The sequence below is a fragment of the Trichechus manatus genome, unplaced genomic scaffold, assembly GCF_000243295.1.
Source record: "Trichechus manatus latirostris isolate Lorelei unplaced genomic scaffold, TriManLat1.0 scaffold00081, whole genome shotgun sequence".
NCBI classification, from domain to species: Eukaryota; Metazoa; Chordata; class Mammalia; order Sirenia; family Trichechidae; genus Trichechus; species Trichechus manatus.
This window is the reverse complement of record NW_004444017.1, coordinates 7,149,713-7,171,672: the sequence shown is the minus strand read 5'-3', so window position 1 is coordinate 7,171,672 and position 21,960 is coordinate 7,149,713. Positions and strand designations below refer to the sequence as shown.

At 41.3% G+C, this 21,960-nt stretch overlaps 1 protein-coding gene across 1 annotated transcript in view; it reads right to left on the bottom strand.

The window, feature by feature from the left end:
• The window catches only part of AKR1E2 (aldo-keto reductase family 1 member E2), a 40,672-nt gene extending 19,998 nt beyond the window's left edge, over nucleotides 1-20,674 (bottom strand). The window contains exons 1-8 of the mRNA XM_012556900.2: nucleotides 20,597-20,674; nucleotides 16,591-16,758; nucleotides 13,578-13,694; nucleotides 9,968-10,045; nucleotides 8,072-8,194; nucleotides 5,101-5,198; nucleotides 1,721-1,793; nucleotides 876-965 (exon numbers count right to left, since the gene is read on the bottom strand). Of these exons, the coding sequence (XP_012412354.2) occupies nucleotides 876-965; nucleotides 1,721-1,793; nucleotides 5,101-5,198; nucleotides 8,072-8,194; nucleotides 9,968-10,045; nucleotides 13,578-13,694; nucleotides 16,591-16,758; nucleotides 20,597-20,674 (825 nt within the window). The remainder of the gene's footprint in view (nucleotides 1-875; nucleotides 966-1,720; nucleotides 1,794-5,100; nucleotides 5,199-8,071; nucleotides 8,195-9,967; nucleotides 10,046-13,577; nucleotides 13,695-16,590; nucleotides 16,759-20,596) is intronic.
• Between the last annotated feature and the right edge of the window lie 1,286 nt (nucleotides 20,675-21,960).

The following is a 21,960-nucleotide window of genomic DNA, read 5'->3' as shown; positions in this document are numbered from 1 at the left end:
CTGGACTCTCTGTCAACCCAGAACTAAAACCATTCCCAAGGCCAACTCTTCAGACAAAGATTAGACTGGACTATGGGACATAAAATGATACTCATGAAGAGTGTGCTTCTTAGCTCAAGTAGATACATGAGACTAAATGGGCAGCTCCTGTCTGGAGGCAAGATGAGAAGGCAGAGAGGGTCAGAAGCTGGCTGAATGGACAGGAGAAATCCGGGGTGCAAAGGAGAAGTGTGCTGTCATAGCATAGGGAGAGCCATTAGGGTCACGTAACAATGTATGTATAAATTTTTGTGTGAGAGACTAACTTGAATCATATACTTTCACTTAAAGTACAATAAAATAAAAATTTTAAAAAGTTAAAAGTTGAAAGAAAGTAGGCAGAAGTCGGGATCAGAAACCTTTTCAACACTCAAGGTAACCATTCCCAAACGAGTGATCAGCATGCCTCCCTGTGGCTGACACTGACTAGCTGCCCACCAAACTTGCTTCCTCTTCTTCCTGAGCATACAACATCCCAGGCTTCTCTGTAGTTTGGTATGGCCACTATGTCTGTATCCTGCCAATTCAACAAGAGTGGAAGTGACGTGAGCCAAAAAATCTCTTACATGAGATCCTCTTTTCTCTTTCCGTGTCTGCGAGATGAATAGAGAAAACCCCAAGGCCCTAAAGGAAAGTGGAGCTCTAAGAGGGAAGGAGCCTGGGTCTTTAAATCACTGAATAAAAGGCTAACTACTAACATCCACAGTGAACTATGAGAAACAGAGAAATAAACCTCTACTGCATTAAGCCCCAGGGATCCTGGGGTTGTTTGTTACAGTAGTTAACCTACCCTAACTAATACATGATTCTAAATCCTTCTAAATAAAAGAAAAAACACATTCCTGGATATTCTCTTGAATCCGCTTCGGATTGACAGATTTTGGAATCACTATCACACCCCTTTGGATCTGAAATCGGATCAAAATCTGCAGGAGGAAAAAAAAAAGTTTAATATCACAAAGGGAAATCATATGAAGTCAAATTTAAGTAATTTTCTTAACAGTCTGAGTTTTATTGTGCAGTAAAAGTCCACAAGTCAGGTACAGTAGGAGCTTTTATTACAAAGTCCTTTAGAAATCACACTAGCATTTTCTGAACAGTTCCACAAGTATATTTGTAATGCCTGCCACTGGCCCAAGGAGAAGGTCAGAGGACCTGCCTACACCTTAATGAGACTCCATGAACAGGTATCCAATTCCCCCAAACATATCTGACTCAGAACAAGAAAGATTTTAATAACCTCTGTTCCACTTTATTAAAAAAAACAAACAAACCTTGCCATCAGTTGATTCCGACTCATAGTGACACTGTAGGACACAGTAGAACTGCCCTATAGGGTTTCTGAGGCTGTAAATCTTTACGGAAGCAGACTGCCACATCTTTCTCCCATGGAGCGGTTGGTGGGTTCGAGCCACTGACCTTTTGGTTAGCAGCCGAGTGCTTCGGTACCACCAGGGCTCCTCGTTTCACTTTATGCTAGCTACCAATTCAGTTGGTGGGGGCAGAGACTGCCTGGGAACTCTGCAAGTAGAAAATCGCCCTCTGGGTCTTGAAAGGTGTGAGTGAGTACCCTGACTGAATGGGAATATGCTAACCATTCCTCCTCCACAAAGCCCAGTGACTCCATGGGAATGGGGAAAAGTCCACTGCCAGCCAAGCAGACAGCCCTCCATCCACATACCTGAGCAGGAGACTTCTTGTGCTTTCGTGCAATCATCTTAATCACAGGATCATCCATCAAGTCAACCCCCTCACTAGAAAGAGACAGGCCAGGTTAGTGAGCTAAAAGATTAAACATATATGCTTCTTTAAAAAAATCTTTCTCCAAAGTACACAAAATAGTTTTTTTTTTCTGATCAAGATACATGCTCACTCTAGGAAATTTAAACAATACAGAAAAGCATATCGTCCCTAATCCCACCATCTAGAAATAACTACCATTAACATTGTGATGAATGCAGCTGCATATCATCACTTTTCATGTATATTTTGTGCTTTGTCTCAAGAACCAGGTAACAGCATCTGGGCATATCAGGCAATGGGTTCTCAGTGCTTTGGCGTGCCCCTCTGCTGGAATCCAGACTAACCATAAATGCTGGGATTAAGGGCTCTCTGACTTCACAGCTTCCTACTTTAGACCTAGCAGAGTGCCTGTTGCTGTTGTTGTATGGTGTCGGGTCAATTCTGACTCATAGCAACCCTATGTGACAGAGCACAACTGCCCCATAGGGTTTTCTAGGCTGTAATCTTACAGGAGCAGATTACCTGGTCTTCTCTCCCGAGGAGCCACTGGGCGGGTTCAAACCTCCAACATTTCAGCTAGCAGTTGAGTTCTTAACCATTGCACCACCAGGGCTCCTTGCATAGTGCCTACAGCACCATTAATAAATGTTTGTCGCCAACAATACTAATCTCAGAAAAGCTCACCTCAAAGGCAGTGAAAGAACTGATATTGTAAACAGGTGGAACCTTTACTGCGAGAGATTTTGAAAACTATGACGGAGTCTACATCCCTCAACATCTGCCCAGGCAAAAGAGACATAGGGCCTAATAACTCTGGAGAGCCATTTTTTCCAACCAATATATATTAAACACTTACTAAGTTTCATGGAGCCCTGGTGGCATAGCGGTTAAGAGCTAGGCTGCTAACCAAAAGGTCAGCAGTTTGAACCCACCAGCTGCTCCTTGGAAGCCCTATGGGGCAGTTCTACTCTGTCCTATGCGGTCACAATGAGTTGGAATTGACTAGACGGCAATAGGTTTTTTGGGTTTTTACTAAATTTCATGCACTGAGCTAGATATGGTCCTCAAAGTCTACTGAAGGAACTAAACAGAGCCCACTTATTCCCTGCCATCAGTCCAGGGTTTCAGTGAGCATCCCTTCCCACTGGTGGCTCCCGCCACTCACTCTATCCTTGGGGTTCTTCTACCCCAAAGCTTAACTGTAGAATATGACCCAGTCTTCTAGGAACTCCTTAGTTGCTACCAAGTTCAAACACACACACCTCATTTCACATGGAAAACACACAGGGAATAAAAATTTAAATAATTTCAGCCCTTGTCGGGCACCCAATATATCCCAGGCACTGAGTTAGGAATACAGTAACGAATAAGATACAGTCTCTGCTCTCAAGTAGCTCTGTCTAGTGGAAGAGACTGAGAAGAAATAATGACGAGAGTGTGACTAGGGGCTATGAATGAAACATGAACAAGGGGAGTCAGGGAGGCTTCCTGGAGACGGTGATGCTGAATTGGACCTTAAATCAAAAGTTGGAGTTAGCCAGATTTAAAAAAAAAAAAGATTTCCAAGTAAAGAGAATTGTATACGCAAAGGCACAGACACTGGAAAGAACATGTCTTATTCAAGGAACCACTAATAGTTTCATACGGTTGATGCATAGAATGTTTGTGGGGAAGGGGAAGAAATGAGGCCAGAGGCAGGCAGAGGCCAGATCAGATGAGCCTTATATGCCATAGCAAGAACTGAAGAATTTGTAAGCAGGCAGGAAGGCGACATGATCATACTGAGACAACTCCCTTCAGCTACCATGTGGGCAGTAGATTGAAATGATGCAAATCTGGGAAGGAGGGAAAGGAGTTAAGAGGCTACATAATCACCTAAGGGAATTCTTAACTAGAGCAGTGATAGACTAAAAACCATTGCCGTTGCCATCGAGTTAACTCCAACTCCTAGCAACCCTCTAGGACAGAGTAGAACTGCTCCATAGGGTTTCCAAGAAGTTGCTAGTGGATTTGGACAGCCTGCCGACCTTTTGGTTTACACCCACAGCTCTTAACTACTGTGCCACCAGGGCTCCATATAACTCACTAGTGGGTGAGAATGCTGGGTTCTCTTTTTGGGACACTTGCTATTACTTGCAAATGTGCTATTTCAGAGCCTCATTTGTTCTCTATCTCTTTTAGCTCTGTTTATAAGGTATTTACATTTCTAACTGTGGGTAAACGAACATGTTGATTTTTTTCTTTGCATGTAATCTGAACAGTGTGGGTGTAAATTGGGGAGTGGCACGTGGGAACAAAAATGTAAGAGGGAGAAGAAACCTAAGGGGAAAGTGATAAGTTCTGTCTTTACAAATTCAAGAAAGTTGTGGGAATTTATTAAGTAGGAAGTTCTGAACCCAGCAGGGAATAAAAAAAAAAAAACAACCCACCCATTGTTGTCGAGTCAATTCTGAGGTATAGCAACGCTATAGGACACGGTAGGACTTTCCCATAAGGTTTCTAAGGAGCAGCTGGTGGATTCGAACTGCTGACCTTTTGGTTAGCAGCCAAGCACTTAGCCACTGTACCACCAGGGCTCCTTGATGGTGAGACTAGAGATTAAGAAACCAAAATTCTTCTGCCAGAATAATCAATAGACCTTGGTGATTGAGGGTTGGCTTGAGGGAGATGAGAAAGGGATGATTTCCAAGTTTCTGACTTAGGTGGCTAAGTGAGTGTGGCCAAGTAGCTCATTAATTGATATATGGAACAGTACAAATTTCAGGTTCTGGAGGAAAATGACATGTAGAATTTGAGTTATATAAAGATTGAGATGTCTGTGAAATACCTTGATTAAAAAAAAAAAAATCAAACAAAACCCATTGCCGTGGAGTCAATTCTGACACATAGTGACCCTATAGGACAGTGTAGAACTGTCCCATAGGGCTTCTAAGGACTTGGCAGATTCAAACTGCCAACTTTTTGGTTAGCAGCCAAGCTCTTAACCACTGCACCACCATAGAGAGGTTTAATAGCAGACCAGATGTACTAACCAATAAATCAGCAAGTCACTTCAAGCTAGTTCTGTCACTTAAAAGGTTACTGCTCCTCTCAAGCAGCTCCCTTCAAAGTGACTCTCCCCTTCTGGCTTCCAGTAACAGCTCCTTCCTGGTAGCCCATAGGGTCTAGGGGCATTAACCATTCCACCTGCAAGATCCCTTGTGGTTTCTCTATACCCTGCCCACATCTTCAGTAAACCCTCCTCTAACTATCCAAATTAGAGAGTGGCATCTACTTCCTGGCAGGACCTTGACTGACACAACCACTGACACATCTTACCACGAACCACCAAGAGGACGGTAAGCAGTCACGGAGACATCTCTGGATTGACAAAAACGAATCAGATTCCTCTGAGTAAGATATGGGTGGCACTCAATCTACAAAACAGAATGACAGTTACAGAAAATATTCCAACTAATAGTATACTAGAAAAACTCTAAAAATGTAGAGAGACCAACATTAATATCTTGGTTCTGTCACTGACTAGCTATATGTCCCATCTGTAGGCCTGAGTGTCTTCATCTGCAAAGTGAAAAGGTTAGACTCAGTGATCTCCAAGATTCTAGCCAGCCGTAAAGGTGTGTGCACCTAGGGGCTCAAGGAATACCTGTTTCATCTGAAGGCTTAAATATCACCTTCTCAGTGAGGTCTCCCTTGATCACCTTACTTAAAAGCTGCAACCCTCCATGGGAGGAAGGGCAAAAGGAGGACTCACTGCTTAGGAGATAAAATTTGGAAACGGATAGTAGTAATGATTGAACAACATGATAAACCTAACTAATGTCACTGAATTGTATATGTGAAGAAGGTTGAAAAAGCAAATCATTTGTTAAATACATATTTACTCACAATTTAAAAAAAAAAAAACTGCAACCCTCCAATAGCTCCTATCTCCCTTCTCTCCTTTATTTTCTCCTATAGCACTTGTCACTATCTGTCATCTTACATACATTAATGATTTGCTAATTGTTTAACTGTCACCACTAGAATGTAAGCTCCATGAAGGCAAGGATTTTTCTCTGTTTTGTTCACAGATATATCGCCAACCCCTAAGGCAATGTAGACAAATAGAAGATGCACAATAAATATTTGTTAAATGAATAAATGAAATTGGGGAGCTACATGTGACCAATACATGCTATAGGTGACTCCCGCTAACAGTTGAAGAAACTTGAGAGCAGGATTCCTGTCTTTTCCACATTCTATAAATTTCATGTACAGTTCCAGGTTATAAATAAACCTAAAATAAATACTTGTTTATCGTGAACTGAAGAGAACTATCAATAGTGCCTTTGAGGGTAGCAGAGGCAGGCTCTCAGGAACTTGCAGAGCACAGCAGAGCAAAACCAGCAGGCAGGAAAGCCTCCAAAAGAGAAACCTGCTTGGCTTTCTGAAAATGCTTCCAAGCACTCTGCATTCCTGGATGTTCACAACCCTAGCTAGAAAACAGACCTTCCAAACCCACCTCATTCTCACAGACAAGGCAACAATCTTTCCTAGTTATTTAAAGTGCTGCTCAACAAAAAATGCCAACACAGAACAGGATGTGTTATGCATATGAACAGATTCCCCGTTTAGAGTAAAACCTATGAAAGCCGGAACTTGACAGACTGCTTCGTTTTTCCGGGTCTCACAAGTTTCCCCGCCTTTGACAGGGTGCAGTCACTACTCTTCTATCACTCTCTATTTAGTGGAAAATATTTTAGTTTTCCTTCTCTGACAGGTTTCTACCTTACACAAGTTCCAGCTTTCACAGGTTTTACTGTATAAAGTCTAAAAGCAGGTAAAACGAAACTATGTTAGAAGTCGGGACAGTGGTTACTCTCTGTGGATAGTGACTAGACTGGGGCATGAAAGGTGTTTCTGGAAGGCTAAGAATATTCTGTTTCTTGCTCTGGGTGCTGAATACTTGACTATGTTACTTGTGAAGATTCACTAGGCTATGCACTTTATGATTTATTCACTTTTCTATATGTATGTTACACCTCAAGAAAAACAAGTCAACTTATTGGAAAAAAAAGAAAGTGATGCTCTATTCTTAGTAGCCCCAAACTGGAAACTACCCAAGTACCCACCAACAGTAGAATAGATAACTAAATTGTGGTATATGCACACAATGGAATACAACACAGAAGAAAGTATGATCTACAATCATACACAAATATAAAAGAATCTAATAACATAACGCTGAGTGAAAAAAGACACAGAAGAGTAAATAATGTATTGTTTTATCTATATGAAGTTCAAAAACTAATCTTTGCTGCTAGAAATCAGAATAGTGGTTACCCTTTGCAGGGACGGGGAAGGGGGTGACTAGAAAAGAACATGGTAAGGGGTGCTTCTAGGGTATTGGTCATGTTCTGTTTGTTAATCTGGATGCTGATCACAGTTTATGAGAATTCATCAAGCTCTATTCTCATATGTGCACTTTACACCTTAATAAAAAGTTTAAAATAAAACTGAACACAAAAAACCCATTGCCGTCAAGTCGATTCCGACTCATAGTGACCCTGTAGGACAGTGTAGAACTGCCCCATAGGGCTTCCAAGGCTGTAAATCTTTAAGGAAGCAGACTGCCACATCCTTCTCCCACAGAGTGGCTGGTGGGTTCAAACTGCCAACATTTCAGTTACCAGCCAAGCACTTTAAGCACTGTGCCACCAGGGCTCCTTAGTAAAATAAAGTACTACAAAAATGTTCTTTCAACATATAAAGCCAGTCAGTCAATCCAGAGATGTAATAGGCCTTTCCTCAGAAGTCATTTCTCTGCATTAAGGAAGAAAGTACAAAACACCAGTTTAGCCAGAGTCTGTGAACCTGGTCTGAGAGTCCTTCAGTTATCCATCCCTTTAATGCTGTCAATCTGCACAGGCTGGCGAACTGGGAGAGGGAACACCCCTGATGCTTTCACAGGAAGCACCATAAGTAATGAGGGGCCTGCCGGGACCTTTCACCAATTGTGAACAGATCTGGTGACTCACCCCATAACCGCAAATGGAAAACCAAGTTCCAGCTCAAGCTTCGCCTTACAATATCAACACCCTAACCAGACGAGTATTTAAAAAAAAAAAAAAAAAAAACTCACTTGCCTATCCACCCCTTCACTTGCCTAATTGATATCATAAGTTACAATTTTGACAGCCCTACAGAAAAATGAATATTTCGTGCATTTCTAATATAGCCACATGCAGGTAATGGCTGAAAAGCCAACGATATCCATTAAACCATTTTACACTGTATATAAGCTCACCTGGTTAGTTATTGGCTTGATTCTCAAATCAGGCTTATTCAAAAGTCTCTCGAGCTGTTCATGGTTGAAGTTTGACACCCCGATGTATTTCACCAGCCCTGCAATCACCAGTTCCTCCATAGCCTAAAGGAGAACAAAGAATTATTTTTGGTATGTAGGCTCTGCCCACTCCACTGATAATCCATATCCCTCACCTCCTTTGCACAGTATTTTAAAACTGGCTCCACCAAATATTTTTTAAATGTTTTACTTGATGCTTCAAAAGCATTTCTGCACTCAAGGTCTATTCCCAATTCCATCATTTAATAGCTGGGAGACCTTGGGCAAGTTATATGACACCACTAAGCCTCCATTTCCTCATCTGCAAAATGGGGTCAATATTATCTACGTCATAGGGCTGTTTTTAAGGATTACCTGAAATAATGCATGTAAAGCATTTAGCAAAGGACTAGAATTTAGCAAACACTGAACACATTTTAGCTATTACTATTCCTATTACTCTGAGTATCTGTTGATATGATGCTTGGCAAGCATGTCCTTTGCTGATTTTATTTGCTCACCTTTCTTTCCACTTAGATTAGAATCTTCTTAAGCACGGGGATGTGTCTTCATTCTCCTATCCTGCCCTTACCATTTTACATGGTAAGCAACTTGAGGGCAGAGCAACTCAAAGCTCTGTGCTGTTCAGTGACCAGCAAGCCAGACTGCCCTTCAGCTTCAGAAAGAGTATGGCTTTTGTGTCAGTGTAAATAGTCAGCAGAAGTCCTGAGTGGCCATGGGGTCTGTGACAAATGAGTCAATGTGCATCATTTATTGCCTCAATTCTGCAACAATCAGCCTCACTTATCCTACACAAATAACCTAGAGTTTAACCTAAGGAACACCTGGGCACTAATTCTTATATCTCAGACTCAGATACCGTGGCTAATCTCCATTGTTTCACCAATTAGTATGTTTAAAATAAAATTATTTTAAAAAATGGGAGAAGATGTTAATGCCTAGCTCAGGTATTCTCACCCCCATCTGATGTTTCCTCTCTAGTCTCACTCTCCCTGGATAATCTTAGGCACTCCCATGGCTTTACCTATCAGTTCCACTAATGGCTCCAGGATCTGTTCTCCTGAATTCAAGCTATGACCTAAACTCAGCAAGCTCAAATTTAAACTCACTTTCCTCCTATGCGTCGCACTTACCCCTTCTCTATTCACCATGTTGGTTAGCAAGATTGCAGGCACTAAGTCACCTATGCTAGAAGCCTGAGTCACCAGGGAATCTTTCTGCCCCTCACTCAACACTAGTCTATCAACTCTACATCCTGGAGTCTTTCAGATCCATCACCTCCTCTTGATTCTGATGGTTCCTATCTTACTTCAAGCCTTCATCAACTTCCGTCTGTACTCTGGCAATAGGCTTGTAACTTGGTAACTCTACCTCCATGTGTTTACCCCTTCCCAACATAAATATCACCATACTGCCCAAGCTATTCTTCAAAAATGCTTTAAAAGTAAGTAAAAGGAACTACAAAATGTTGGGTGATGGGAACATGGATTATTTTTATTTCCTTTTTTACGCTTTTCTGTATTTTCTGTAATGAATATGTGATTTTTTTAATCAAAAAATAAACATTTGAGGGAAAAAAAAGGGGAGGTCTGGATTAGTTATCCCTAAAACATATGTTTCAGAGAGATGAACCAAACTAAAGTAAGGTAACAAGAAAGTCATTTGAGGTCTCTGAGTTCTTCAGCCAATTCATTCCTAATTCATACTACAAACCTGTGTCTCAAGTAGACAAACCTGGTGTGTTTGAACACGAGAAGCTCAAGATCTTACAACTTCCTATTCTGACATTCATTGACTGGGATGCAAGAAGTTGGCAGACAGTGTGGCTTAGCATACCTCCCATGTTTCCAGGTAGTCCGTTTCACTGGGTATTGCCATGCCATTGCGATCTAAAGGCAAGTCTTTTTCCCCAGGCTGTGAAAACCAGAAGTAAAGGAGCTTATGAGCCATCCCTGATGTGGAGACGATGTAGCAGGAGAATCAAAATGTATGGAAAGAACTCTGGATTATATGCCAGAAAATCTGAGTCCAAGCCATGGACCCATCACTAAGCAACCCCATCTTGGCCATGTGACTTCATTCTCCAGGCTTTCACCTTTATAAGATCAAGGGTTGGTTGGACTGGATGGTCTACAAAGTCCCTGATGGCCTTGAAGTTCATTGCCCACCTCTCACAAGACAGGAAATGAAAGGAAGACCTTGCATCCTTGCCAATTGCCAGAAAATAGTTTAGTAATTTCAGGTAAACAACTTGACGTGGAAGAGGGCTTCCTTTATGTTACAAGAGTTCAACCAACCTTCTCCCAACTCCATTGTTAGGATCCTCTCTCCTTTTCTTAGAATTCCTAGCATAGTTAGAGACAATGAAGTGAGAATTAATACAAAGGTGCATGGAAGGTGTCTTAGTTATCTAGTGCTGCTATAACAGAAATACCACAAGTGGATGGCTTTAACAAAGAGAAGTTTATTTCCTCACAGTAAAGTAGGCTGAAAGTCCAAATTCAGGGTGTCAGCTCCAGGGGAAGGCTTCTCTCTCTGTCAGCCTTCTCATCGACGTTCCCCTGACTAGGAGCTTCTCTGCGCAGGAACCCCGGTTCCAAAGGAAGCGCTCTGCCGCTGGCACTGCTTTCTTGGTGGTATGAGGTCCCCCTGTCTCTGCTCACTTCTCTCTTTTATATCTCAAGATATTGCCTCAAGACACAATCCAATCTTGTAGATTGAGTCCTGCCTTACTAACACAACTGCCACCCATCCTCCCTCATTATTATCATTGAGGCAGGATTTACAATATATAGGAAAATCACACAATACCAGGAATCATGGCCCAACCAAATTAATACACACATTTTTGGGGGGATGTAATTCAATCCATGACAGGAGGTGTAGGGCAGAGAAAGATAGCCTGAAAGCTATCTTTGTGAAGTCACAAAGCATCTGTTCAGGTCAGTCATTCATTACTCTCTGCCTGTCCCTCACCTTTAGTTGTATTTCTGTGTGGTAGAGTAAGGAGGGACCAGGCAGTGTTTCATTCTGTTGTACATAGGGTCGCTATGAGTCAGAACCGACTCGACAGCATCTAATAACAACAGCAGAATGTGAAGTCATCCCTCAGAGCAGTTACAAGTATTGATTTGTACTCCACCTGCTTCACTCACGCACAACTCTGTGTAATATGATGCAGGGTGAATGGTGTAAGACACATTTATTTAATGAGACTTAATCATTCTCCAAAGCAACAGTGGGGAGAATGTCTAAAATTCCAGCCTGGTCCATATTTCAGAAGAATTCTAGATGATGAACTGAAGCACCTCCCAAGCTAACATTTTTCTCTGCCTCCACACAAATGCCATCTTCCTCTCATCCTTGGGCTCTGCCCTCCTAAAAACTCATTGCCATTGAGTTGATTCTGACTCACAGCTACCCTATAGGACAGAGTAGAACTGCCCTGGAGGGTTTCTGAGGCTGTAATCTTTACGGAAGCAGACTGGCACATCTTTTTCCCGCTGAGCGGCTGGTGAGTTTGAACCATTGACCTTTCAGTTAGCAGCCAAGCACTTAACCACTGTGCCACCAGGCCTCCTTTCTGCCGTCCTGATCATCAGAAATCGTAACAGGCCCACCAGTTCCTACTAGCCAGGAACATGCTGACTGTGCTGCTCTAAGAATAAAGCCCAAAGACTCTCCAGTCCTCCACAGTTCTGCATGAAGTTTGAAGTCCCCTTCTAGGCATTTATGTTTTATATGTTTAACTCTAACACACACAGATTTCCACTCTGTAATCTGTTTAGTGATCTGAGACCTCTCCCTACTCTGCTGTTGTTGTTAGATGCTGTCAAGTCAGCTCATAGCAACTCTACGTACAATAGAATGAAACACTGCCCAATCCCTCCGTACTCTACTACGCAGAAATCCAACTACAGGGATCTGTTAGAAGGTGAGGGACAGGAAGGGAGTAATGAATGACAGACCTAAACAGATGCTTCTAGGCTGCAGTAATCTTCAACTTTCTGTACCTCAGTTTCAACATCTGTACAATGGCGATATTGATAGCATCTATCTCGTAGAATTTTTTTTAGGATTAAATGAATTCATACATGTAAAGCACCTACAAAAGTATCTAGCACATATTAAGCGCTATATAATTATTATCTACTATTTTTTAAATCATTATCCTCAAAAAAATTGCACAAAATTTCAAAGATACAGAAATCATTTCTGGATCATTCACTCTTGTTTTGCTTTCAGGGCATCTTCTGTTCTTTATTAACGTGACTGATGTAGAGGTGCCTGTATCCTTATTGAAACTAGATATTAGATACAAAGCCTTAAAGCAAAGCTACACCTGGAATGAAGTGGTTTTTGTTGCTGTTTTAATCTTAAAAGATAACCAACAGTTTGGCACACACCATAAGATCCTCAGACAAGGTAAACTCGTAAGAGACTGCTGAGCAGCTGATCATCCATTCCAACTGAGGAAGAATATACTTTCAAGGACTTCTATATTGCACAGGTGCCACCTGTGTCCCTAAGTCCTTGGCCAGGTAGGTTGTCATTTTGGTTTGGGGCAGAGGTGAAGGGACATCCTGGCCAGGACCAACACAAGACTGAGGCAGCTACCCACCATCAGCCAGGTGGAGATAAACCACAGAAAAACTCAGGAGGTTTAAAGGGAGAGAGGGGATATGAGATGCAATTAAGTAAAAAAAAAATAAAACCAATGGAAAAATAATCCACCACCATAACCAACTGAACCCATGCTGCAGGTGAACAACCAAATACCCCCATATTGCAAAACAACAGTCACTGCCTAAAGAGAAGAGAACCTGGCAAATAGAAAGACAAGGCCAGAATTGACCGGGAACTTGCCAATGGAACAAGCAGTGGCTTTGAGCAGCAGTATTTCTTCTGTGTGATACCTGCTTTCACTGAAAAGTCCTACGGAAAAAAAATTTGCTGCTCTCTGAGCTTGGAGAAAAAAATGACTGGCTTGGAAGAAAACCACAGAAAGTTAGAACTGTGGGGAGCCTCAGAGGTCGTCTAATCCAAGCCTCTCCTGAGTTGAGGCTCAGAGATATTAAGTGGCTTGCCCAAACCACACCATGTGTGGCTGATGCAGCACTAGAACCCATGTGCCGTGACAGCTGGTCATGTTCTTCCCAGCACACTATGGGGTATGAGTGAGCAAGGGAAAAAACTCACTGCCATCAAGCTGATTCCAACTCATAGCGACCTTATAGGACAGAGTAGAACTGCCCCATAGGGTTTCCAAGACTGTAAATCTTTACGGGAGCAGACTGTCACATCTTTCTCCCAAAGAGTGACTCGTGGGTTCAAACGGCCAATCTTTTGGTTTACAGCCGAGCGCTTCAACCACCTCTCCACCAGGGCTCCTAAAGGAAGGGAAAGGAAATGCAAACTGGATCTCTAACCACCTAATGAACTGTACCTTGAAACCCATGGGCCAGTGTATGAGATAGAGGTCCAAGTAATCCAACTTTAAGGCCTTGAGACTCTTGTGGCATGCTGTTTTCACCAAGGACTTCTTGTGGTAGGTACACCATAGCTACAAAGGAGAGGAAGAAAGCACCATGACATTCAGCCACAAATCCAGTGTTGACACAACATTTGCTCCTTATCCCCACAAACCCGGTATCTGGATGGCAAAAAGCATCAAAGAAGAAATGACAATAAATACAATATGACAGTTTCTGAGGGGAGTAATGTTATCCTCAGAAAAGTTCCAGGACTTCCTCAGGGAGGGAATCTCCAAAGCTGGGCTCCTTCTGCCTTATTCCTACTGAATGAGAAGTTCAGGACACCATGAGATATTTGATGGGAGGGAGGGCTGACTGGTTATTTGCATCCACTAGGACCAAAAAAAAGGCCTGCAGGGATAGAGAATATATGAAAAAATCAAAAGAATTTCTATATTGTGCATCTCACTTAAGTAGACGCTATGCTAAACGTTGTCCGTTAGTAAGGCATCATGTTTACACAGGTTAAACTAGGCAAATGTGTTAATACACATTTTTTATATTTAACAATCTTTTTTTCTTATGAATAACTGTATTAAGATCCATTTCCCACATCACACAACTCACCCATTTAAAGTGTACCATTCCATAGTTTTTCATATACTCACTGAATTGTGCAAGCATCACCACAATCAATTTTAGAACATTTCATGACCCCAAAAAGAAACTCCATACCCTTCAGCAGCCACTCCCCAGCCCTGCTACAGTCGTTAGTTGCCATCAAGTCGGCTACAACTCATGGTGACCTTAACACTCTCTTCTATGATGAAAAATTCATAATTTGTTTTTCCCCTCATTATTTTCCCCGTTATACTATTACTAACTGTGACAGTTAGTGAAAAACAAAAATGACTAAGTTTAATTAAAATAAAAGAAAGGGTATTAAAAGATATTAAAACAAACTATGTTGTTGTTAGGTGCCAACAAGTCAATTTCGACTCATAGCAACCCAATGTGACAGAGTAGAACCCCATAGGGTTTCCTAGGCTGTAGTATTTACAGAAGCAAACAATAAACACAGTCTATTAACAAAAAAGAAAACACAAACACAAAAACTAGAAATAAATACAGCATCTCATTAACAGTAGTTTTCTCTGGATGGTGAGTTCTCTAAGTGATTTATTTTTCTTCATTACATTTATATAAATTTTACAAATTTTAAAAATAATAAGCATACTTCCCACTTATGGCTATGATCCCCTCAGGAGCAACTTGTTCACAAATTAGGGAGTGTTATGGATTGAACTGTGTCCCCCCAAATATGTGTTGGAATCCTAACCCCTATACCCAGTTAGGAACAGAGTTTTCTTTGTTATGTTAATATGCCGACAAATGTAGGGTGTGTCCCTTCTGTTACAAAAAGAACAGGTTAGACACAGGAAGAAGCACAATGGGGGTGGGGGAGGTGGTGTGAGATGCCAGGTGAAGATCACCAAGGAAACAAGGAACACCCAGACTACAGAGGCCGACACAAGGATCTTCCCCCAGAGCCCACAGGCAGACTTCCCCTACAGCCAGCGCCCTAAATTCAGACTTCTAGCCTCCTGAACTATGAGAAATAAATTTCTGTTCTTTAAAGCCACCCACTTCTGGTATTTCCATAATTAGCAACACTAAGTAACTAAGACAGGGAGCTAGTCTTAGAAATCTGTCTCCCTACCTCGAGTATTCAGGAGCGATTTTCATTCCGCAGACTATTTGCCCAGCCAAACACACCCAGGCTTCTCCCTTATCGTCCCCCTGCTCTAGCTTTAAATGGTAATGATGAGTTAGAAAAATTAATTACCTTAAAGTAAAACAGAAAAGCAAATCTACTACAGAAACAACGTTCAATCATAGAATTACGGAATTTCAGACCCCGGGAAATTATTCTAGAGATTAACAAATCCAAATCATCATTTTACAAATGATAAACTGTGAACCCAAGTTGTCCAATGACCAACACAGTGTCTCTCAGCTCATGAATGACAGCTAGAACTTGAACATAATATTCTGCTTCAAAGTCAAAATCAAATTAATTCCTTAATTCTCTGCTATCCTCATCTACCCCTGTATTTTCTACGGGGCTTGCCTCCTCACTATCTTTCATATCCATCCCTCTCCTACTGCCCTCCTTCGGGCCTTTCCCATCTCCCACCGACACTGTTGTTAATTTCTGCTTTGTTAATTTCTGCTAACTGGTCTCCTGCCTCCAGTCCTCTCACTCTCAAATCCATGCTTCTTTCAGCTGTTACAAAAGCCTATATACAACATAAGCCTCACTTATATAAAAGCTCCCCGGCTTAAAAATCTTCAGTGGTTCTCCTTTGTCTATAAAAAAAAGTAGAAGCTCTTGAAAATGGCATACCAAAACTTTCATAATCTGGCCCTTGTCCACTTCCCCAGTCTGACATTTTTTGCCCCAGAAACACCAAGCTCCTTATAGATTCCTGTACCCATCACGCTGTTTCATGCCTTGTGCCTTTGCTCAAGTTGTTTCCTCTGCTTGCAATGCTACCTGCCTCCACCCCAACACTTCCACCTAGCTATACTCCCAGGGTTTCTTATTCAGTAGATCTGGGGTAGAACTGGGAATCTATATTTTAAAAAGCACCCTAGGTGATTCTGAGTTGGGGGATCACTGTGTAAATTGAGTTCATGAGGTGTCCCTCACTCAATAAATTTTGTTTTAGGAATGAATTGTTAATTGGGAGAATCTCTGTGTACCCCAATCTGAATAGCCAAATAAATAATATGAAGCAAATACACCTACAAGCAATATAACTCAGCATGTTCATGAAGCTGGAAAAATTCTTATTAACTCTGGTTCATCAACTCCTATGAGATGAAGAAACTGGAAGATCCTTCACATACTATTTCCGCTATCTAGTTGTCTAAGCTCTGAGTGGCCTAGATCCCACTCTTCTTGTAGTTGAGAAGTCATACCTTGCTGACAATAAATAGATCTTCCCGTCTCACCACGCCCTCCTTGATCTTATGCTGGATCCCTGCTCCAACCTCATTCTCATTGTTGTACAAGTAAGCGCAGTCAACATGCCGATATCCCACATCGATTGCCACTTTCACTGCCTCTGTCACTTCTCCTGGAGCAGCCTGCAAAATAAACAAAACAGCAGTAATCCACCCACATTCAGGAAAACCCAACTAAAACTTTCCTCTTTTTACTCTAGAATATTGTTTTTACAGAGAATCAAATAATACATAAAAAATTAGGTCACTGAATTGGTACCAGTATCAAGTAGTCTTAAAATTAGGAAATGTCAGAGTTAGAAAGGAATTTACAGATAACCTAGGTTCCAACTTCATTACTTTTGGGAGGAAAACTTCCTAGTGGTATGTTTAGTGCCTGCAAAGTACTGAGCTAAGTATTGTTCTTCCTGAATGAACAAAGAAATAAATCAATGCAGAATGAATGATAACTGAGATACAAGTAAGTCTAAGACCCATCTCTACACTCAAAGACCATATAATCCAGTTGTATTATGTATTTTGGAGCCCTGTTGTTGGGTGTGTAAATATTTATTATGGTTATGTCCACCTGGTGTATTGACCCTTTAATCATTATATAGTGTCCTTCCTTGTCCTTTGTGGTGGATTTTACTTTAAAGTCTATTTTATCAGAGATTAATATTGCCACTCCTGCTCTTTTTTGAGTGTTGTTTGCTTGATATATTTTTTTTCCATCCTTTAGGTTTTAGTTTGTTTGTGTCTTTAAGTCTAAGGTGTGTCTCTTGTACGCAGCATATGGACGGATAGTGTTTTTTTATCCAATCTGCTACTCTCTGTCTCTTTATTGGTGCATTTAGTCCATTTACATTCAGCATAATTATTGATATGTATGAGTTTAGTGCTGTCATTTTGATGTCTTTTTTTGTGTGTTTTTCAGTTTCTTTCTTCCACTTAATTTTCCGTGCTGAGTTGTTTTTCCTTAAGTATTTTCTTTTCATATTTTTCCTTGTTGCTGATTTTGTATTTGCTGAGTCTTTATATTTTTGTTGTTTTTTTATTTGGACTTGTAAGAGTGTTAATATTTATTTACCCGTATTTATAATCCAGTTGTAAAGGTGAAACAAAGCACAGGTTTCCCCCACTATCCCAAAGTAGAGCTTGAAACTTTGTATAAGTCGAAATGGCGTAAAGTGAAGAAGCAATTACCATGGATTTAACCTGTTCCCGGTAACCCACTGCTGTCAAGTCAATTCCAACTCATAGCGACCCTACAGGGCAGGGTAGAACTGCCCCATAGGGTTTCCAAGGAGCGGCTGGTGGATTTGAACTGCCAGCTTTTTTGGTTAAGAGGCAATCTCTTAACCATGGCTCCACCAGGGCTCTACCATTAATTTATATGGGAAAAAATTTTGGAGCATTCCCAGACCCAAAAAATAACCTACCAAATCACACTAAATAACACATAAAAACTAAAATAACACTAACATACAGTGTTCATAGACACAGTTCAAAGCTATGGCAGCTTGATGCTGAGATGCTGAGTGTAGTTTCCAGGGAAGCAGCTTGGCGACACCACTCTTGCTTCTTGGGTACATGCTGCCTCTTTAACAGCTTGCTGCAAAACAAATGTTTTTTGTCTTTTTTTTTCCATAAAAGGGAAAATTCTCTTCAGATTTCTTTTGGTTAGCAAAAACAGGTGCTAATGTAGGTCTTTCATAAAAGCCAAGTGGCGTAAAACCAACTTTCAAACAGCAGGGGATACCTGTACATATTCACATAAAAGTAACCCACCATACTAACGAGCATATGCCAAAAACCAAATAAACGGTAGCTGCAAAAATCATAAGTAAAATAATAGCAAATTTGATGCAACAGTGTATATGAAAAAATATACACCACACCCAAGCTGAGTTTATCTCAGGTATCCAAGGATGGCTTGATATTAGAAAATCCATAAACATAATTTACCACATTAGCACATGAAAAGAAAAAAAGCAAAAAATCGTCTCAATCGATGTTTGATAAGATTGAATACCCATTCATGATTTAAACTCTAAGTAAATTAGGAATAAAAGGTAACTCTAACCAGATAAAGAATATCCATATAAAAAAAATCCCTAGGGCAAATATCATCCTAAATGTGAAAATATCATAAGCATTCCCTTTAAAATCAGGAACAAAACAAGAATACCCACTGTACTGGAGGTCTTAGCCAGAACAAGTGGCTAAGCAGAAGCAATTTGAGGTCTAAGGATTGGAAAAAATGAAACTATCATTATTTAGCAAATCTGAAAGAATCTACAGAAATTAGATTTAATATTATTAGAAATAACAGAACAGTTTAACAAAGTGGCTGGAAATGTAACAAATATACCAAACGTGGTTGTTTTACTCTGTACCAACAGCAAACAACTAAAAATTATAGTCAATTCTCATTATTTGCAGTAGTTACGTTCTGTAAAGTCACTACAAATACTGGATTAGTGAATACTGAACCAATGCCCCTAGAAGAAATACAGAATTAGGTTCCTCTGGGTGAAGGGAGACTTCAAGGTAAAGCAGCTGTGTGCAGAAGACCTAGTACATAAAAGGCAGAATTAAAGGGAGGCAAGAAAGTCAAAACAGTTTAATCCATCAAGCGCTACCGAATGACTGCCAAACGCATGTCGTTGACTAGATGCTGAGAACCAAAATGAGTACAACTATATCCTTGGCCTCTAGGAATTGAAAAGCAAGTAAAAGAAATAATTTAAATAATTTTTTTATGAGCAGTGGTTGAGCGTTCTGATTCCAACTCACCCAATAACTTACTACATCACTTCTTTAAGGAAACATCTTTTTATCAAGGACTAAGCTAGCAAGGGGCCCTGGTGGTATAGAGGTCAAGAGCTCAGGCTGCTAACTGAAAGGCCGGCAGTTCGAATCCACCAGCTGCTCTTTGTAAACTCTATCGGGCAGTTCTACTCTGTCCTATAAGGTAACTATGAGTCAGAATCAACTGGAGGACAAGGAGTTTGGGTTTCTTAAGTTAGCAAATTTGAAAGGCTTTTTAGTTAGCGCTGTCTTAAATCAATGACAAGAATTATTAAGTTCAAAGTAGAGAAAGTTCTAAAGTGCTTCCACTGCTTCCAGGTCAGGTTGTTTTTACATAGTAAAGAAGATGAAATTTCAAAGTTTCTTTTTAAAAAAAAAAGTAGGCAAATCTAACATTTCCTTATCTTTTTGATATGGATAATATTTCCCCATCTTCTAGTCTGACTGCTGTCTGATCTAGTTAGGTGCCTGTCAATTTTTCTACCCTTAGCCAAGAAGCACAGCTTTTTCTTCTGGGCTCTTCCAAACATTATTTCTGAATAATTATGACTTGGCCGCCATGTGAAATACTGCTATGAAATAACATAGCTACAAGCCCCCTTTTCAGGATCTCCGACGTCTAAAAATAAAGCTTTCAAAAAGAGGCCAATTTTGCATTACAAAATAATTCTTTTGCGTTACAAAAGATTCACCTCGGATGATTTTGGTGCAGGCAGGAATTTTAGGTTATTAAACCACTCTCCTCCAGCTCCCTCACTTTGCAACAAGGAAACCGAAGCCGGGGCGGTTGGATGGCCTGCCCAAGACCCCACGTTCCTGTTCTTCCCCTTACTCTACAGGCTGCCGGCGGGCGCAAAAGTGACAGCTGGACACTTCAGAACAAAAACTAGAACCAAGAACGTGGGATCCTCAGTCTCTAGTTGCTGGAAGAAGTCACCGTACCCCAGAGGGAAGGTAACGATAGGCCAGCTGTGCACTGGAAGTCGGCCCAGAGAGCAGGTGGCAGAGAAACAAAAAAGGCGCCCCAAAAAGCCTCGGGAGTGGGGAGCGCCGCAAACAAGATGAATTCACCCAACTATGCCTAAACCATCGAGTGCTCCTTTAAGCACTGGGCATGCGACAAAAAAGAAAAGGTAGCTGCACATTCCCGACCGCGCTGCCGCTTTACCTTCCAGGTACCCAGACCCAGGATCGGTATCCTCCCCACGGCTCCCGATTGCAGTCTTCCTGGCAGCTGCTGCGACATGGCTCCGGGTCGCAGTCTTCCCGGCAACTGCTGAGACTCACGAGCCGGGCTGCGTGCGGGCCGAGGTGGCAGACGGCCCTGATTGGCTGGAGGCGCCGCGGGACAGGTGGACCGGTCCACGTTCTTGGAGGCCGGGCGCCCGGACGAGCCGGAGTGTGTGTGCGATGCAGAAGTTGAATCGTTACTGATTGCCTGGTGAATACACTGCGCTGTGCTCGTGCTATGACTAATATTAAGACCATTGTCCCTGACGTCAAAGACCCAGAGAATGACCTGATAAAAGAAATGATTTGCATGTTTCAAGATTAGATTATAGAGATGGTTACACAACACAGTTATATCCTAAACACTATTGAATTGTACACTTCATAGAGTGTACTTTATGGTATGTAAGGTATATCTCAATAAGCTATTTTTAAAAAGAGATGATTTGCAAAGATTAAACTATAAAGCTATGAGCAATTACATTTTTTGAAAAAACGTAAGAAAATTTCCCCTAACAGTCTCTGGATGCCACAACCATGGATGATGACCAAATCTGAAATGCCAGTAGTATTGTGGGGTTTTTAAAAAGTCTCCTCTGGACTTAATGGAGAAAAGAAGGAAGAAGTAGAGGGTAGTGTGGGCTCCAGAGTATGGTGCCTGAGTTTGAACCCCAGCTCTATTACACTCTAACTCTGTGACCTGGGCAAGGTACTGAACTTCTTACGCGTTGCGGTTTCCTGATTTATTAAACAGGGTTAATAATGATCTTTACCTTATGTTGCTGCTGTTAGGTGCCATCGTATCAGTTCCGGCTCACAGCAGCCCTATGTACAACAGAACGAAACACTGCCAAGTCCTGTGCCATCCTCAAAATCGTTGTTATGCTTGAGCCCATTGTTGTAGCCACTGTGTCAATCCATCTGGTCGAGGGACTTCCTCTTTATCGCTGACCCTCTACTTTACCATGCATGCTGTCCTTCTCTGGGGACTGATCCCTCCTGATAACATGTCCAAAGTATGTAAGACGTAGTCTCGCCATCTTTGCTTCTAAGGAGCATTCTGGTTGTACTTCTTCCAAGACAGATTTGTTCTTTTGGCAGTCCATGGTATATTCAATATTCTTTGCCAACACCACAATTCAAAGGTGTCAGTTCTTCTTTGGTCTTCCTTATTCAGTGTCCAGCTTTAGCATACATCTGAGGTGACTGAAAACACCATGGCTTGGGTCAGGCACACCTTAATCCTTAAAGTAACATCTTTGCTTTTCAACACTTTAAAGAGGTTTTTTGCTGCAGATTTGC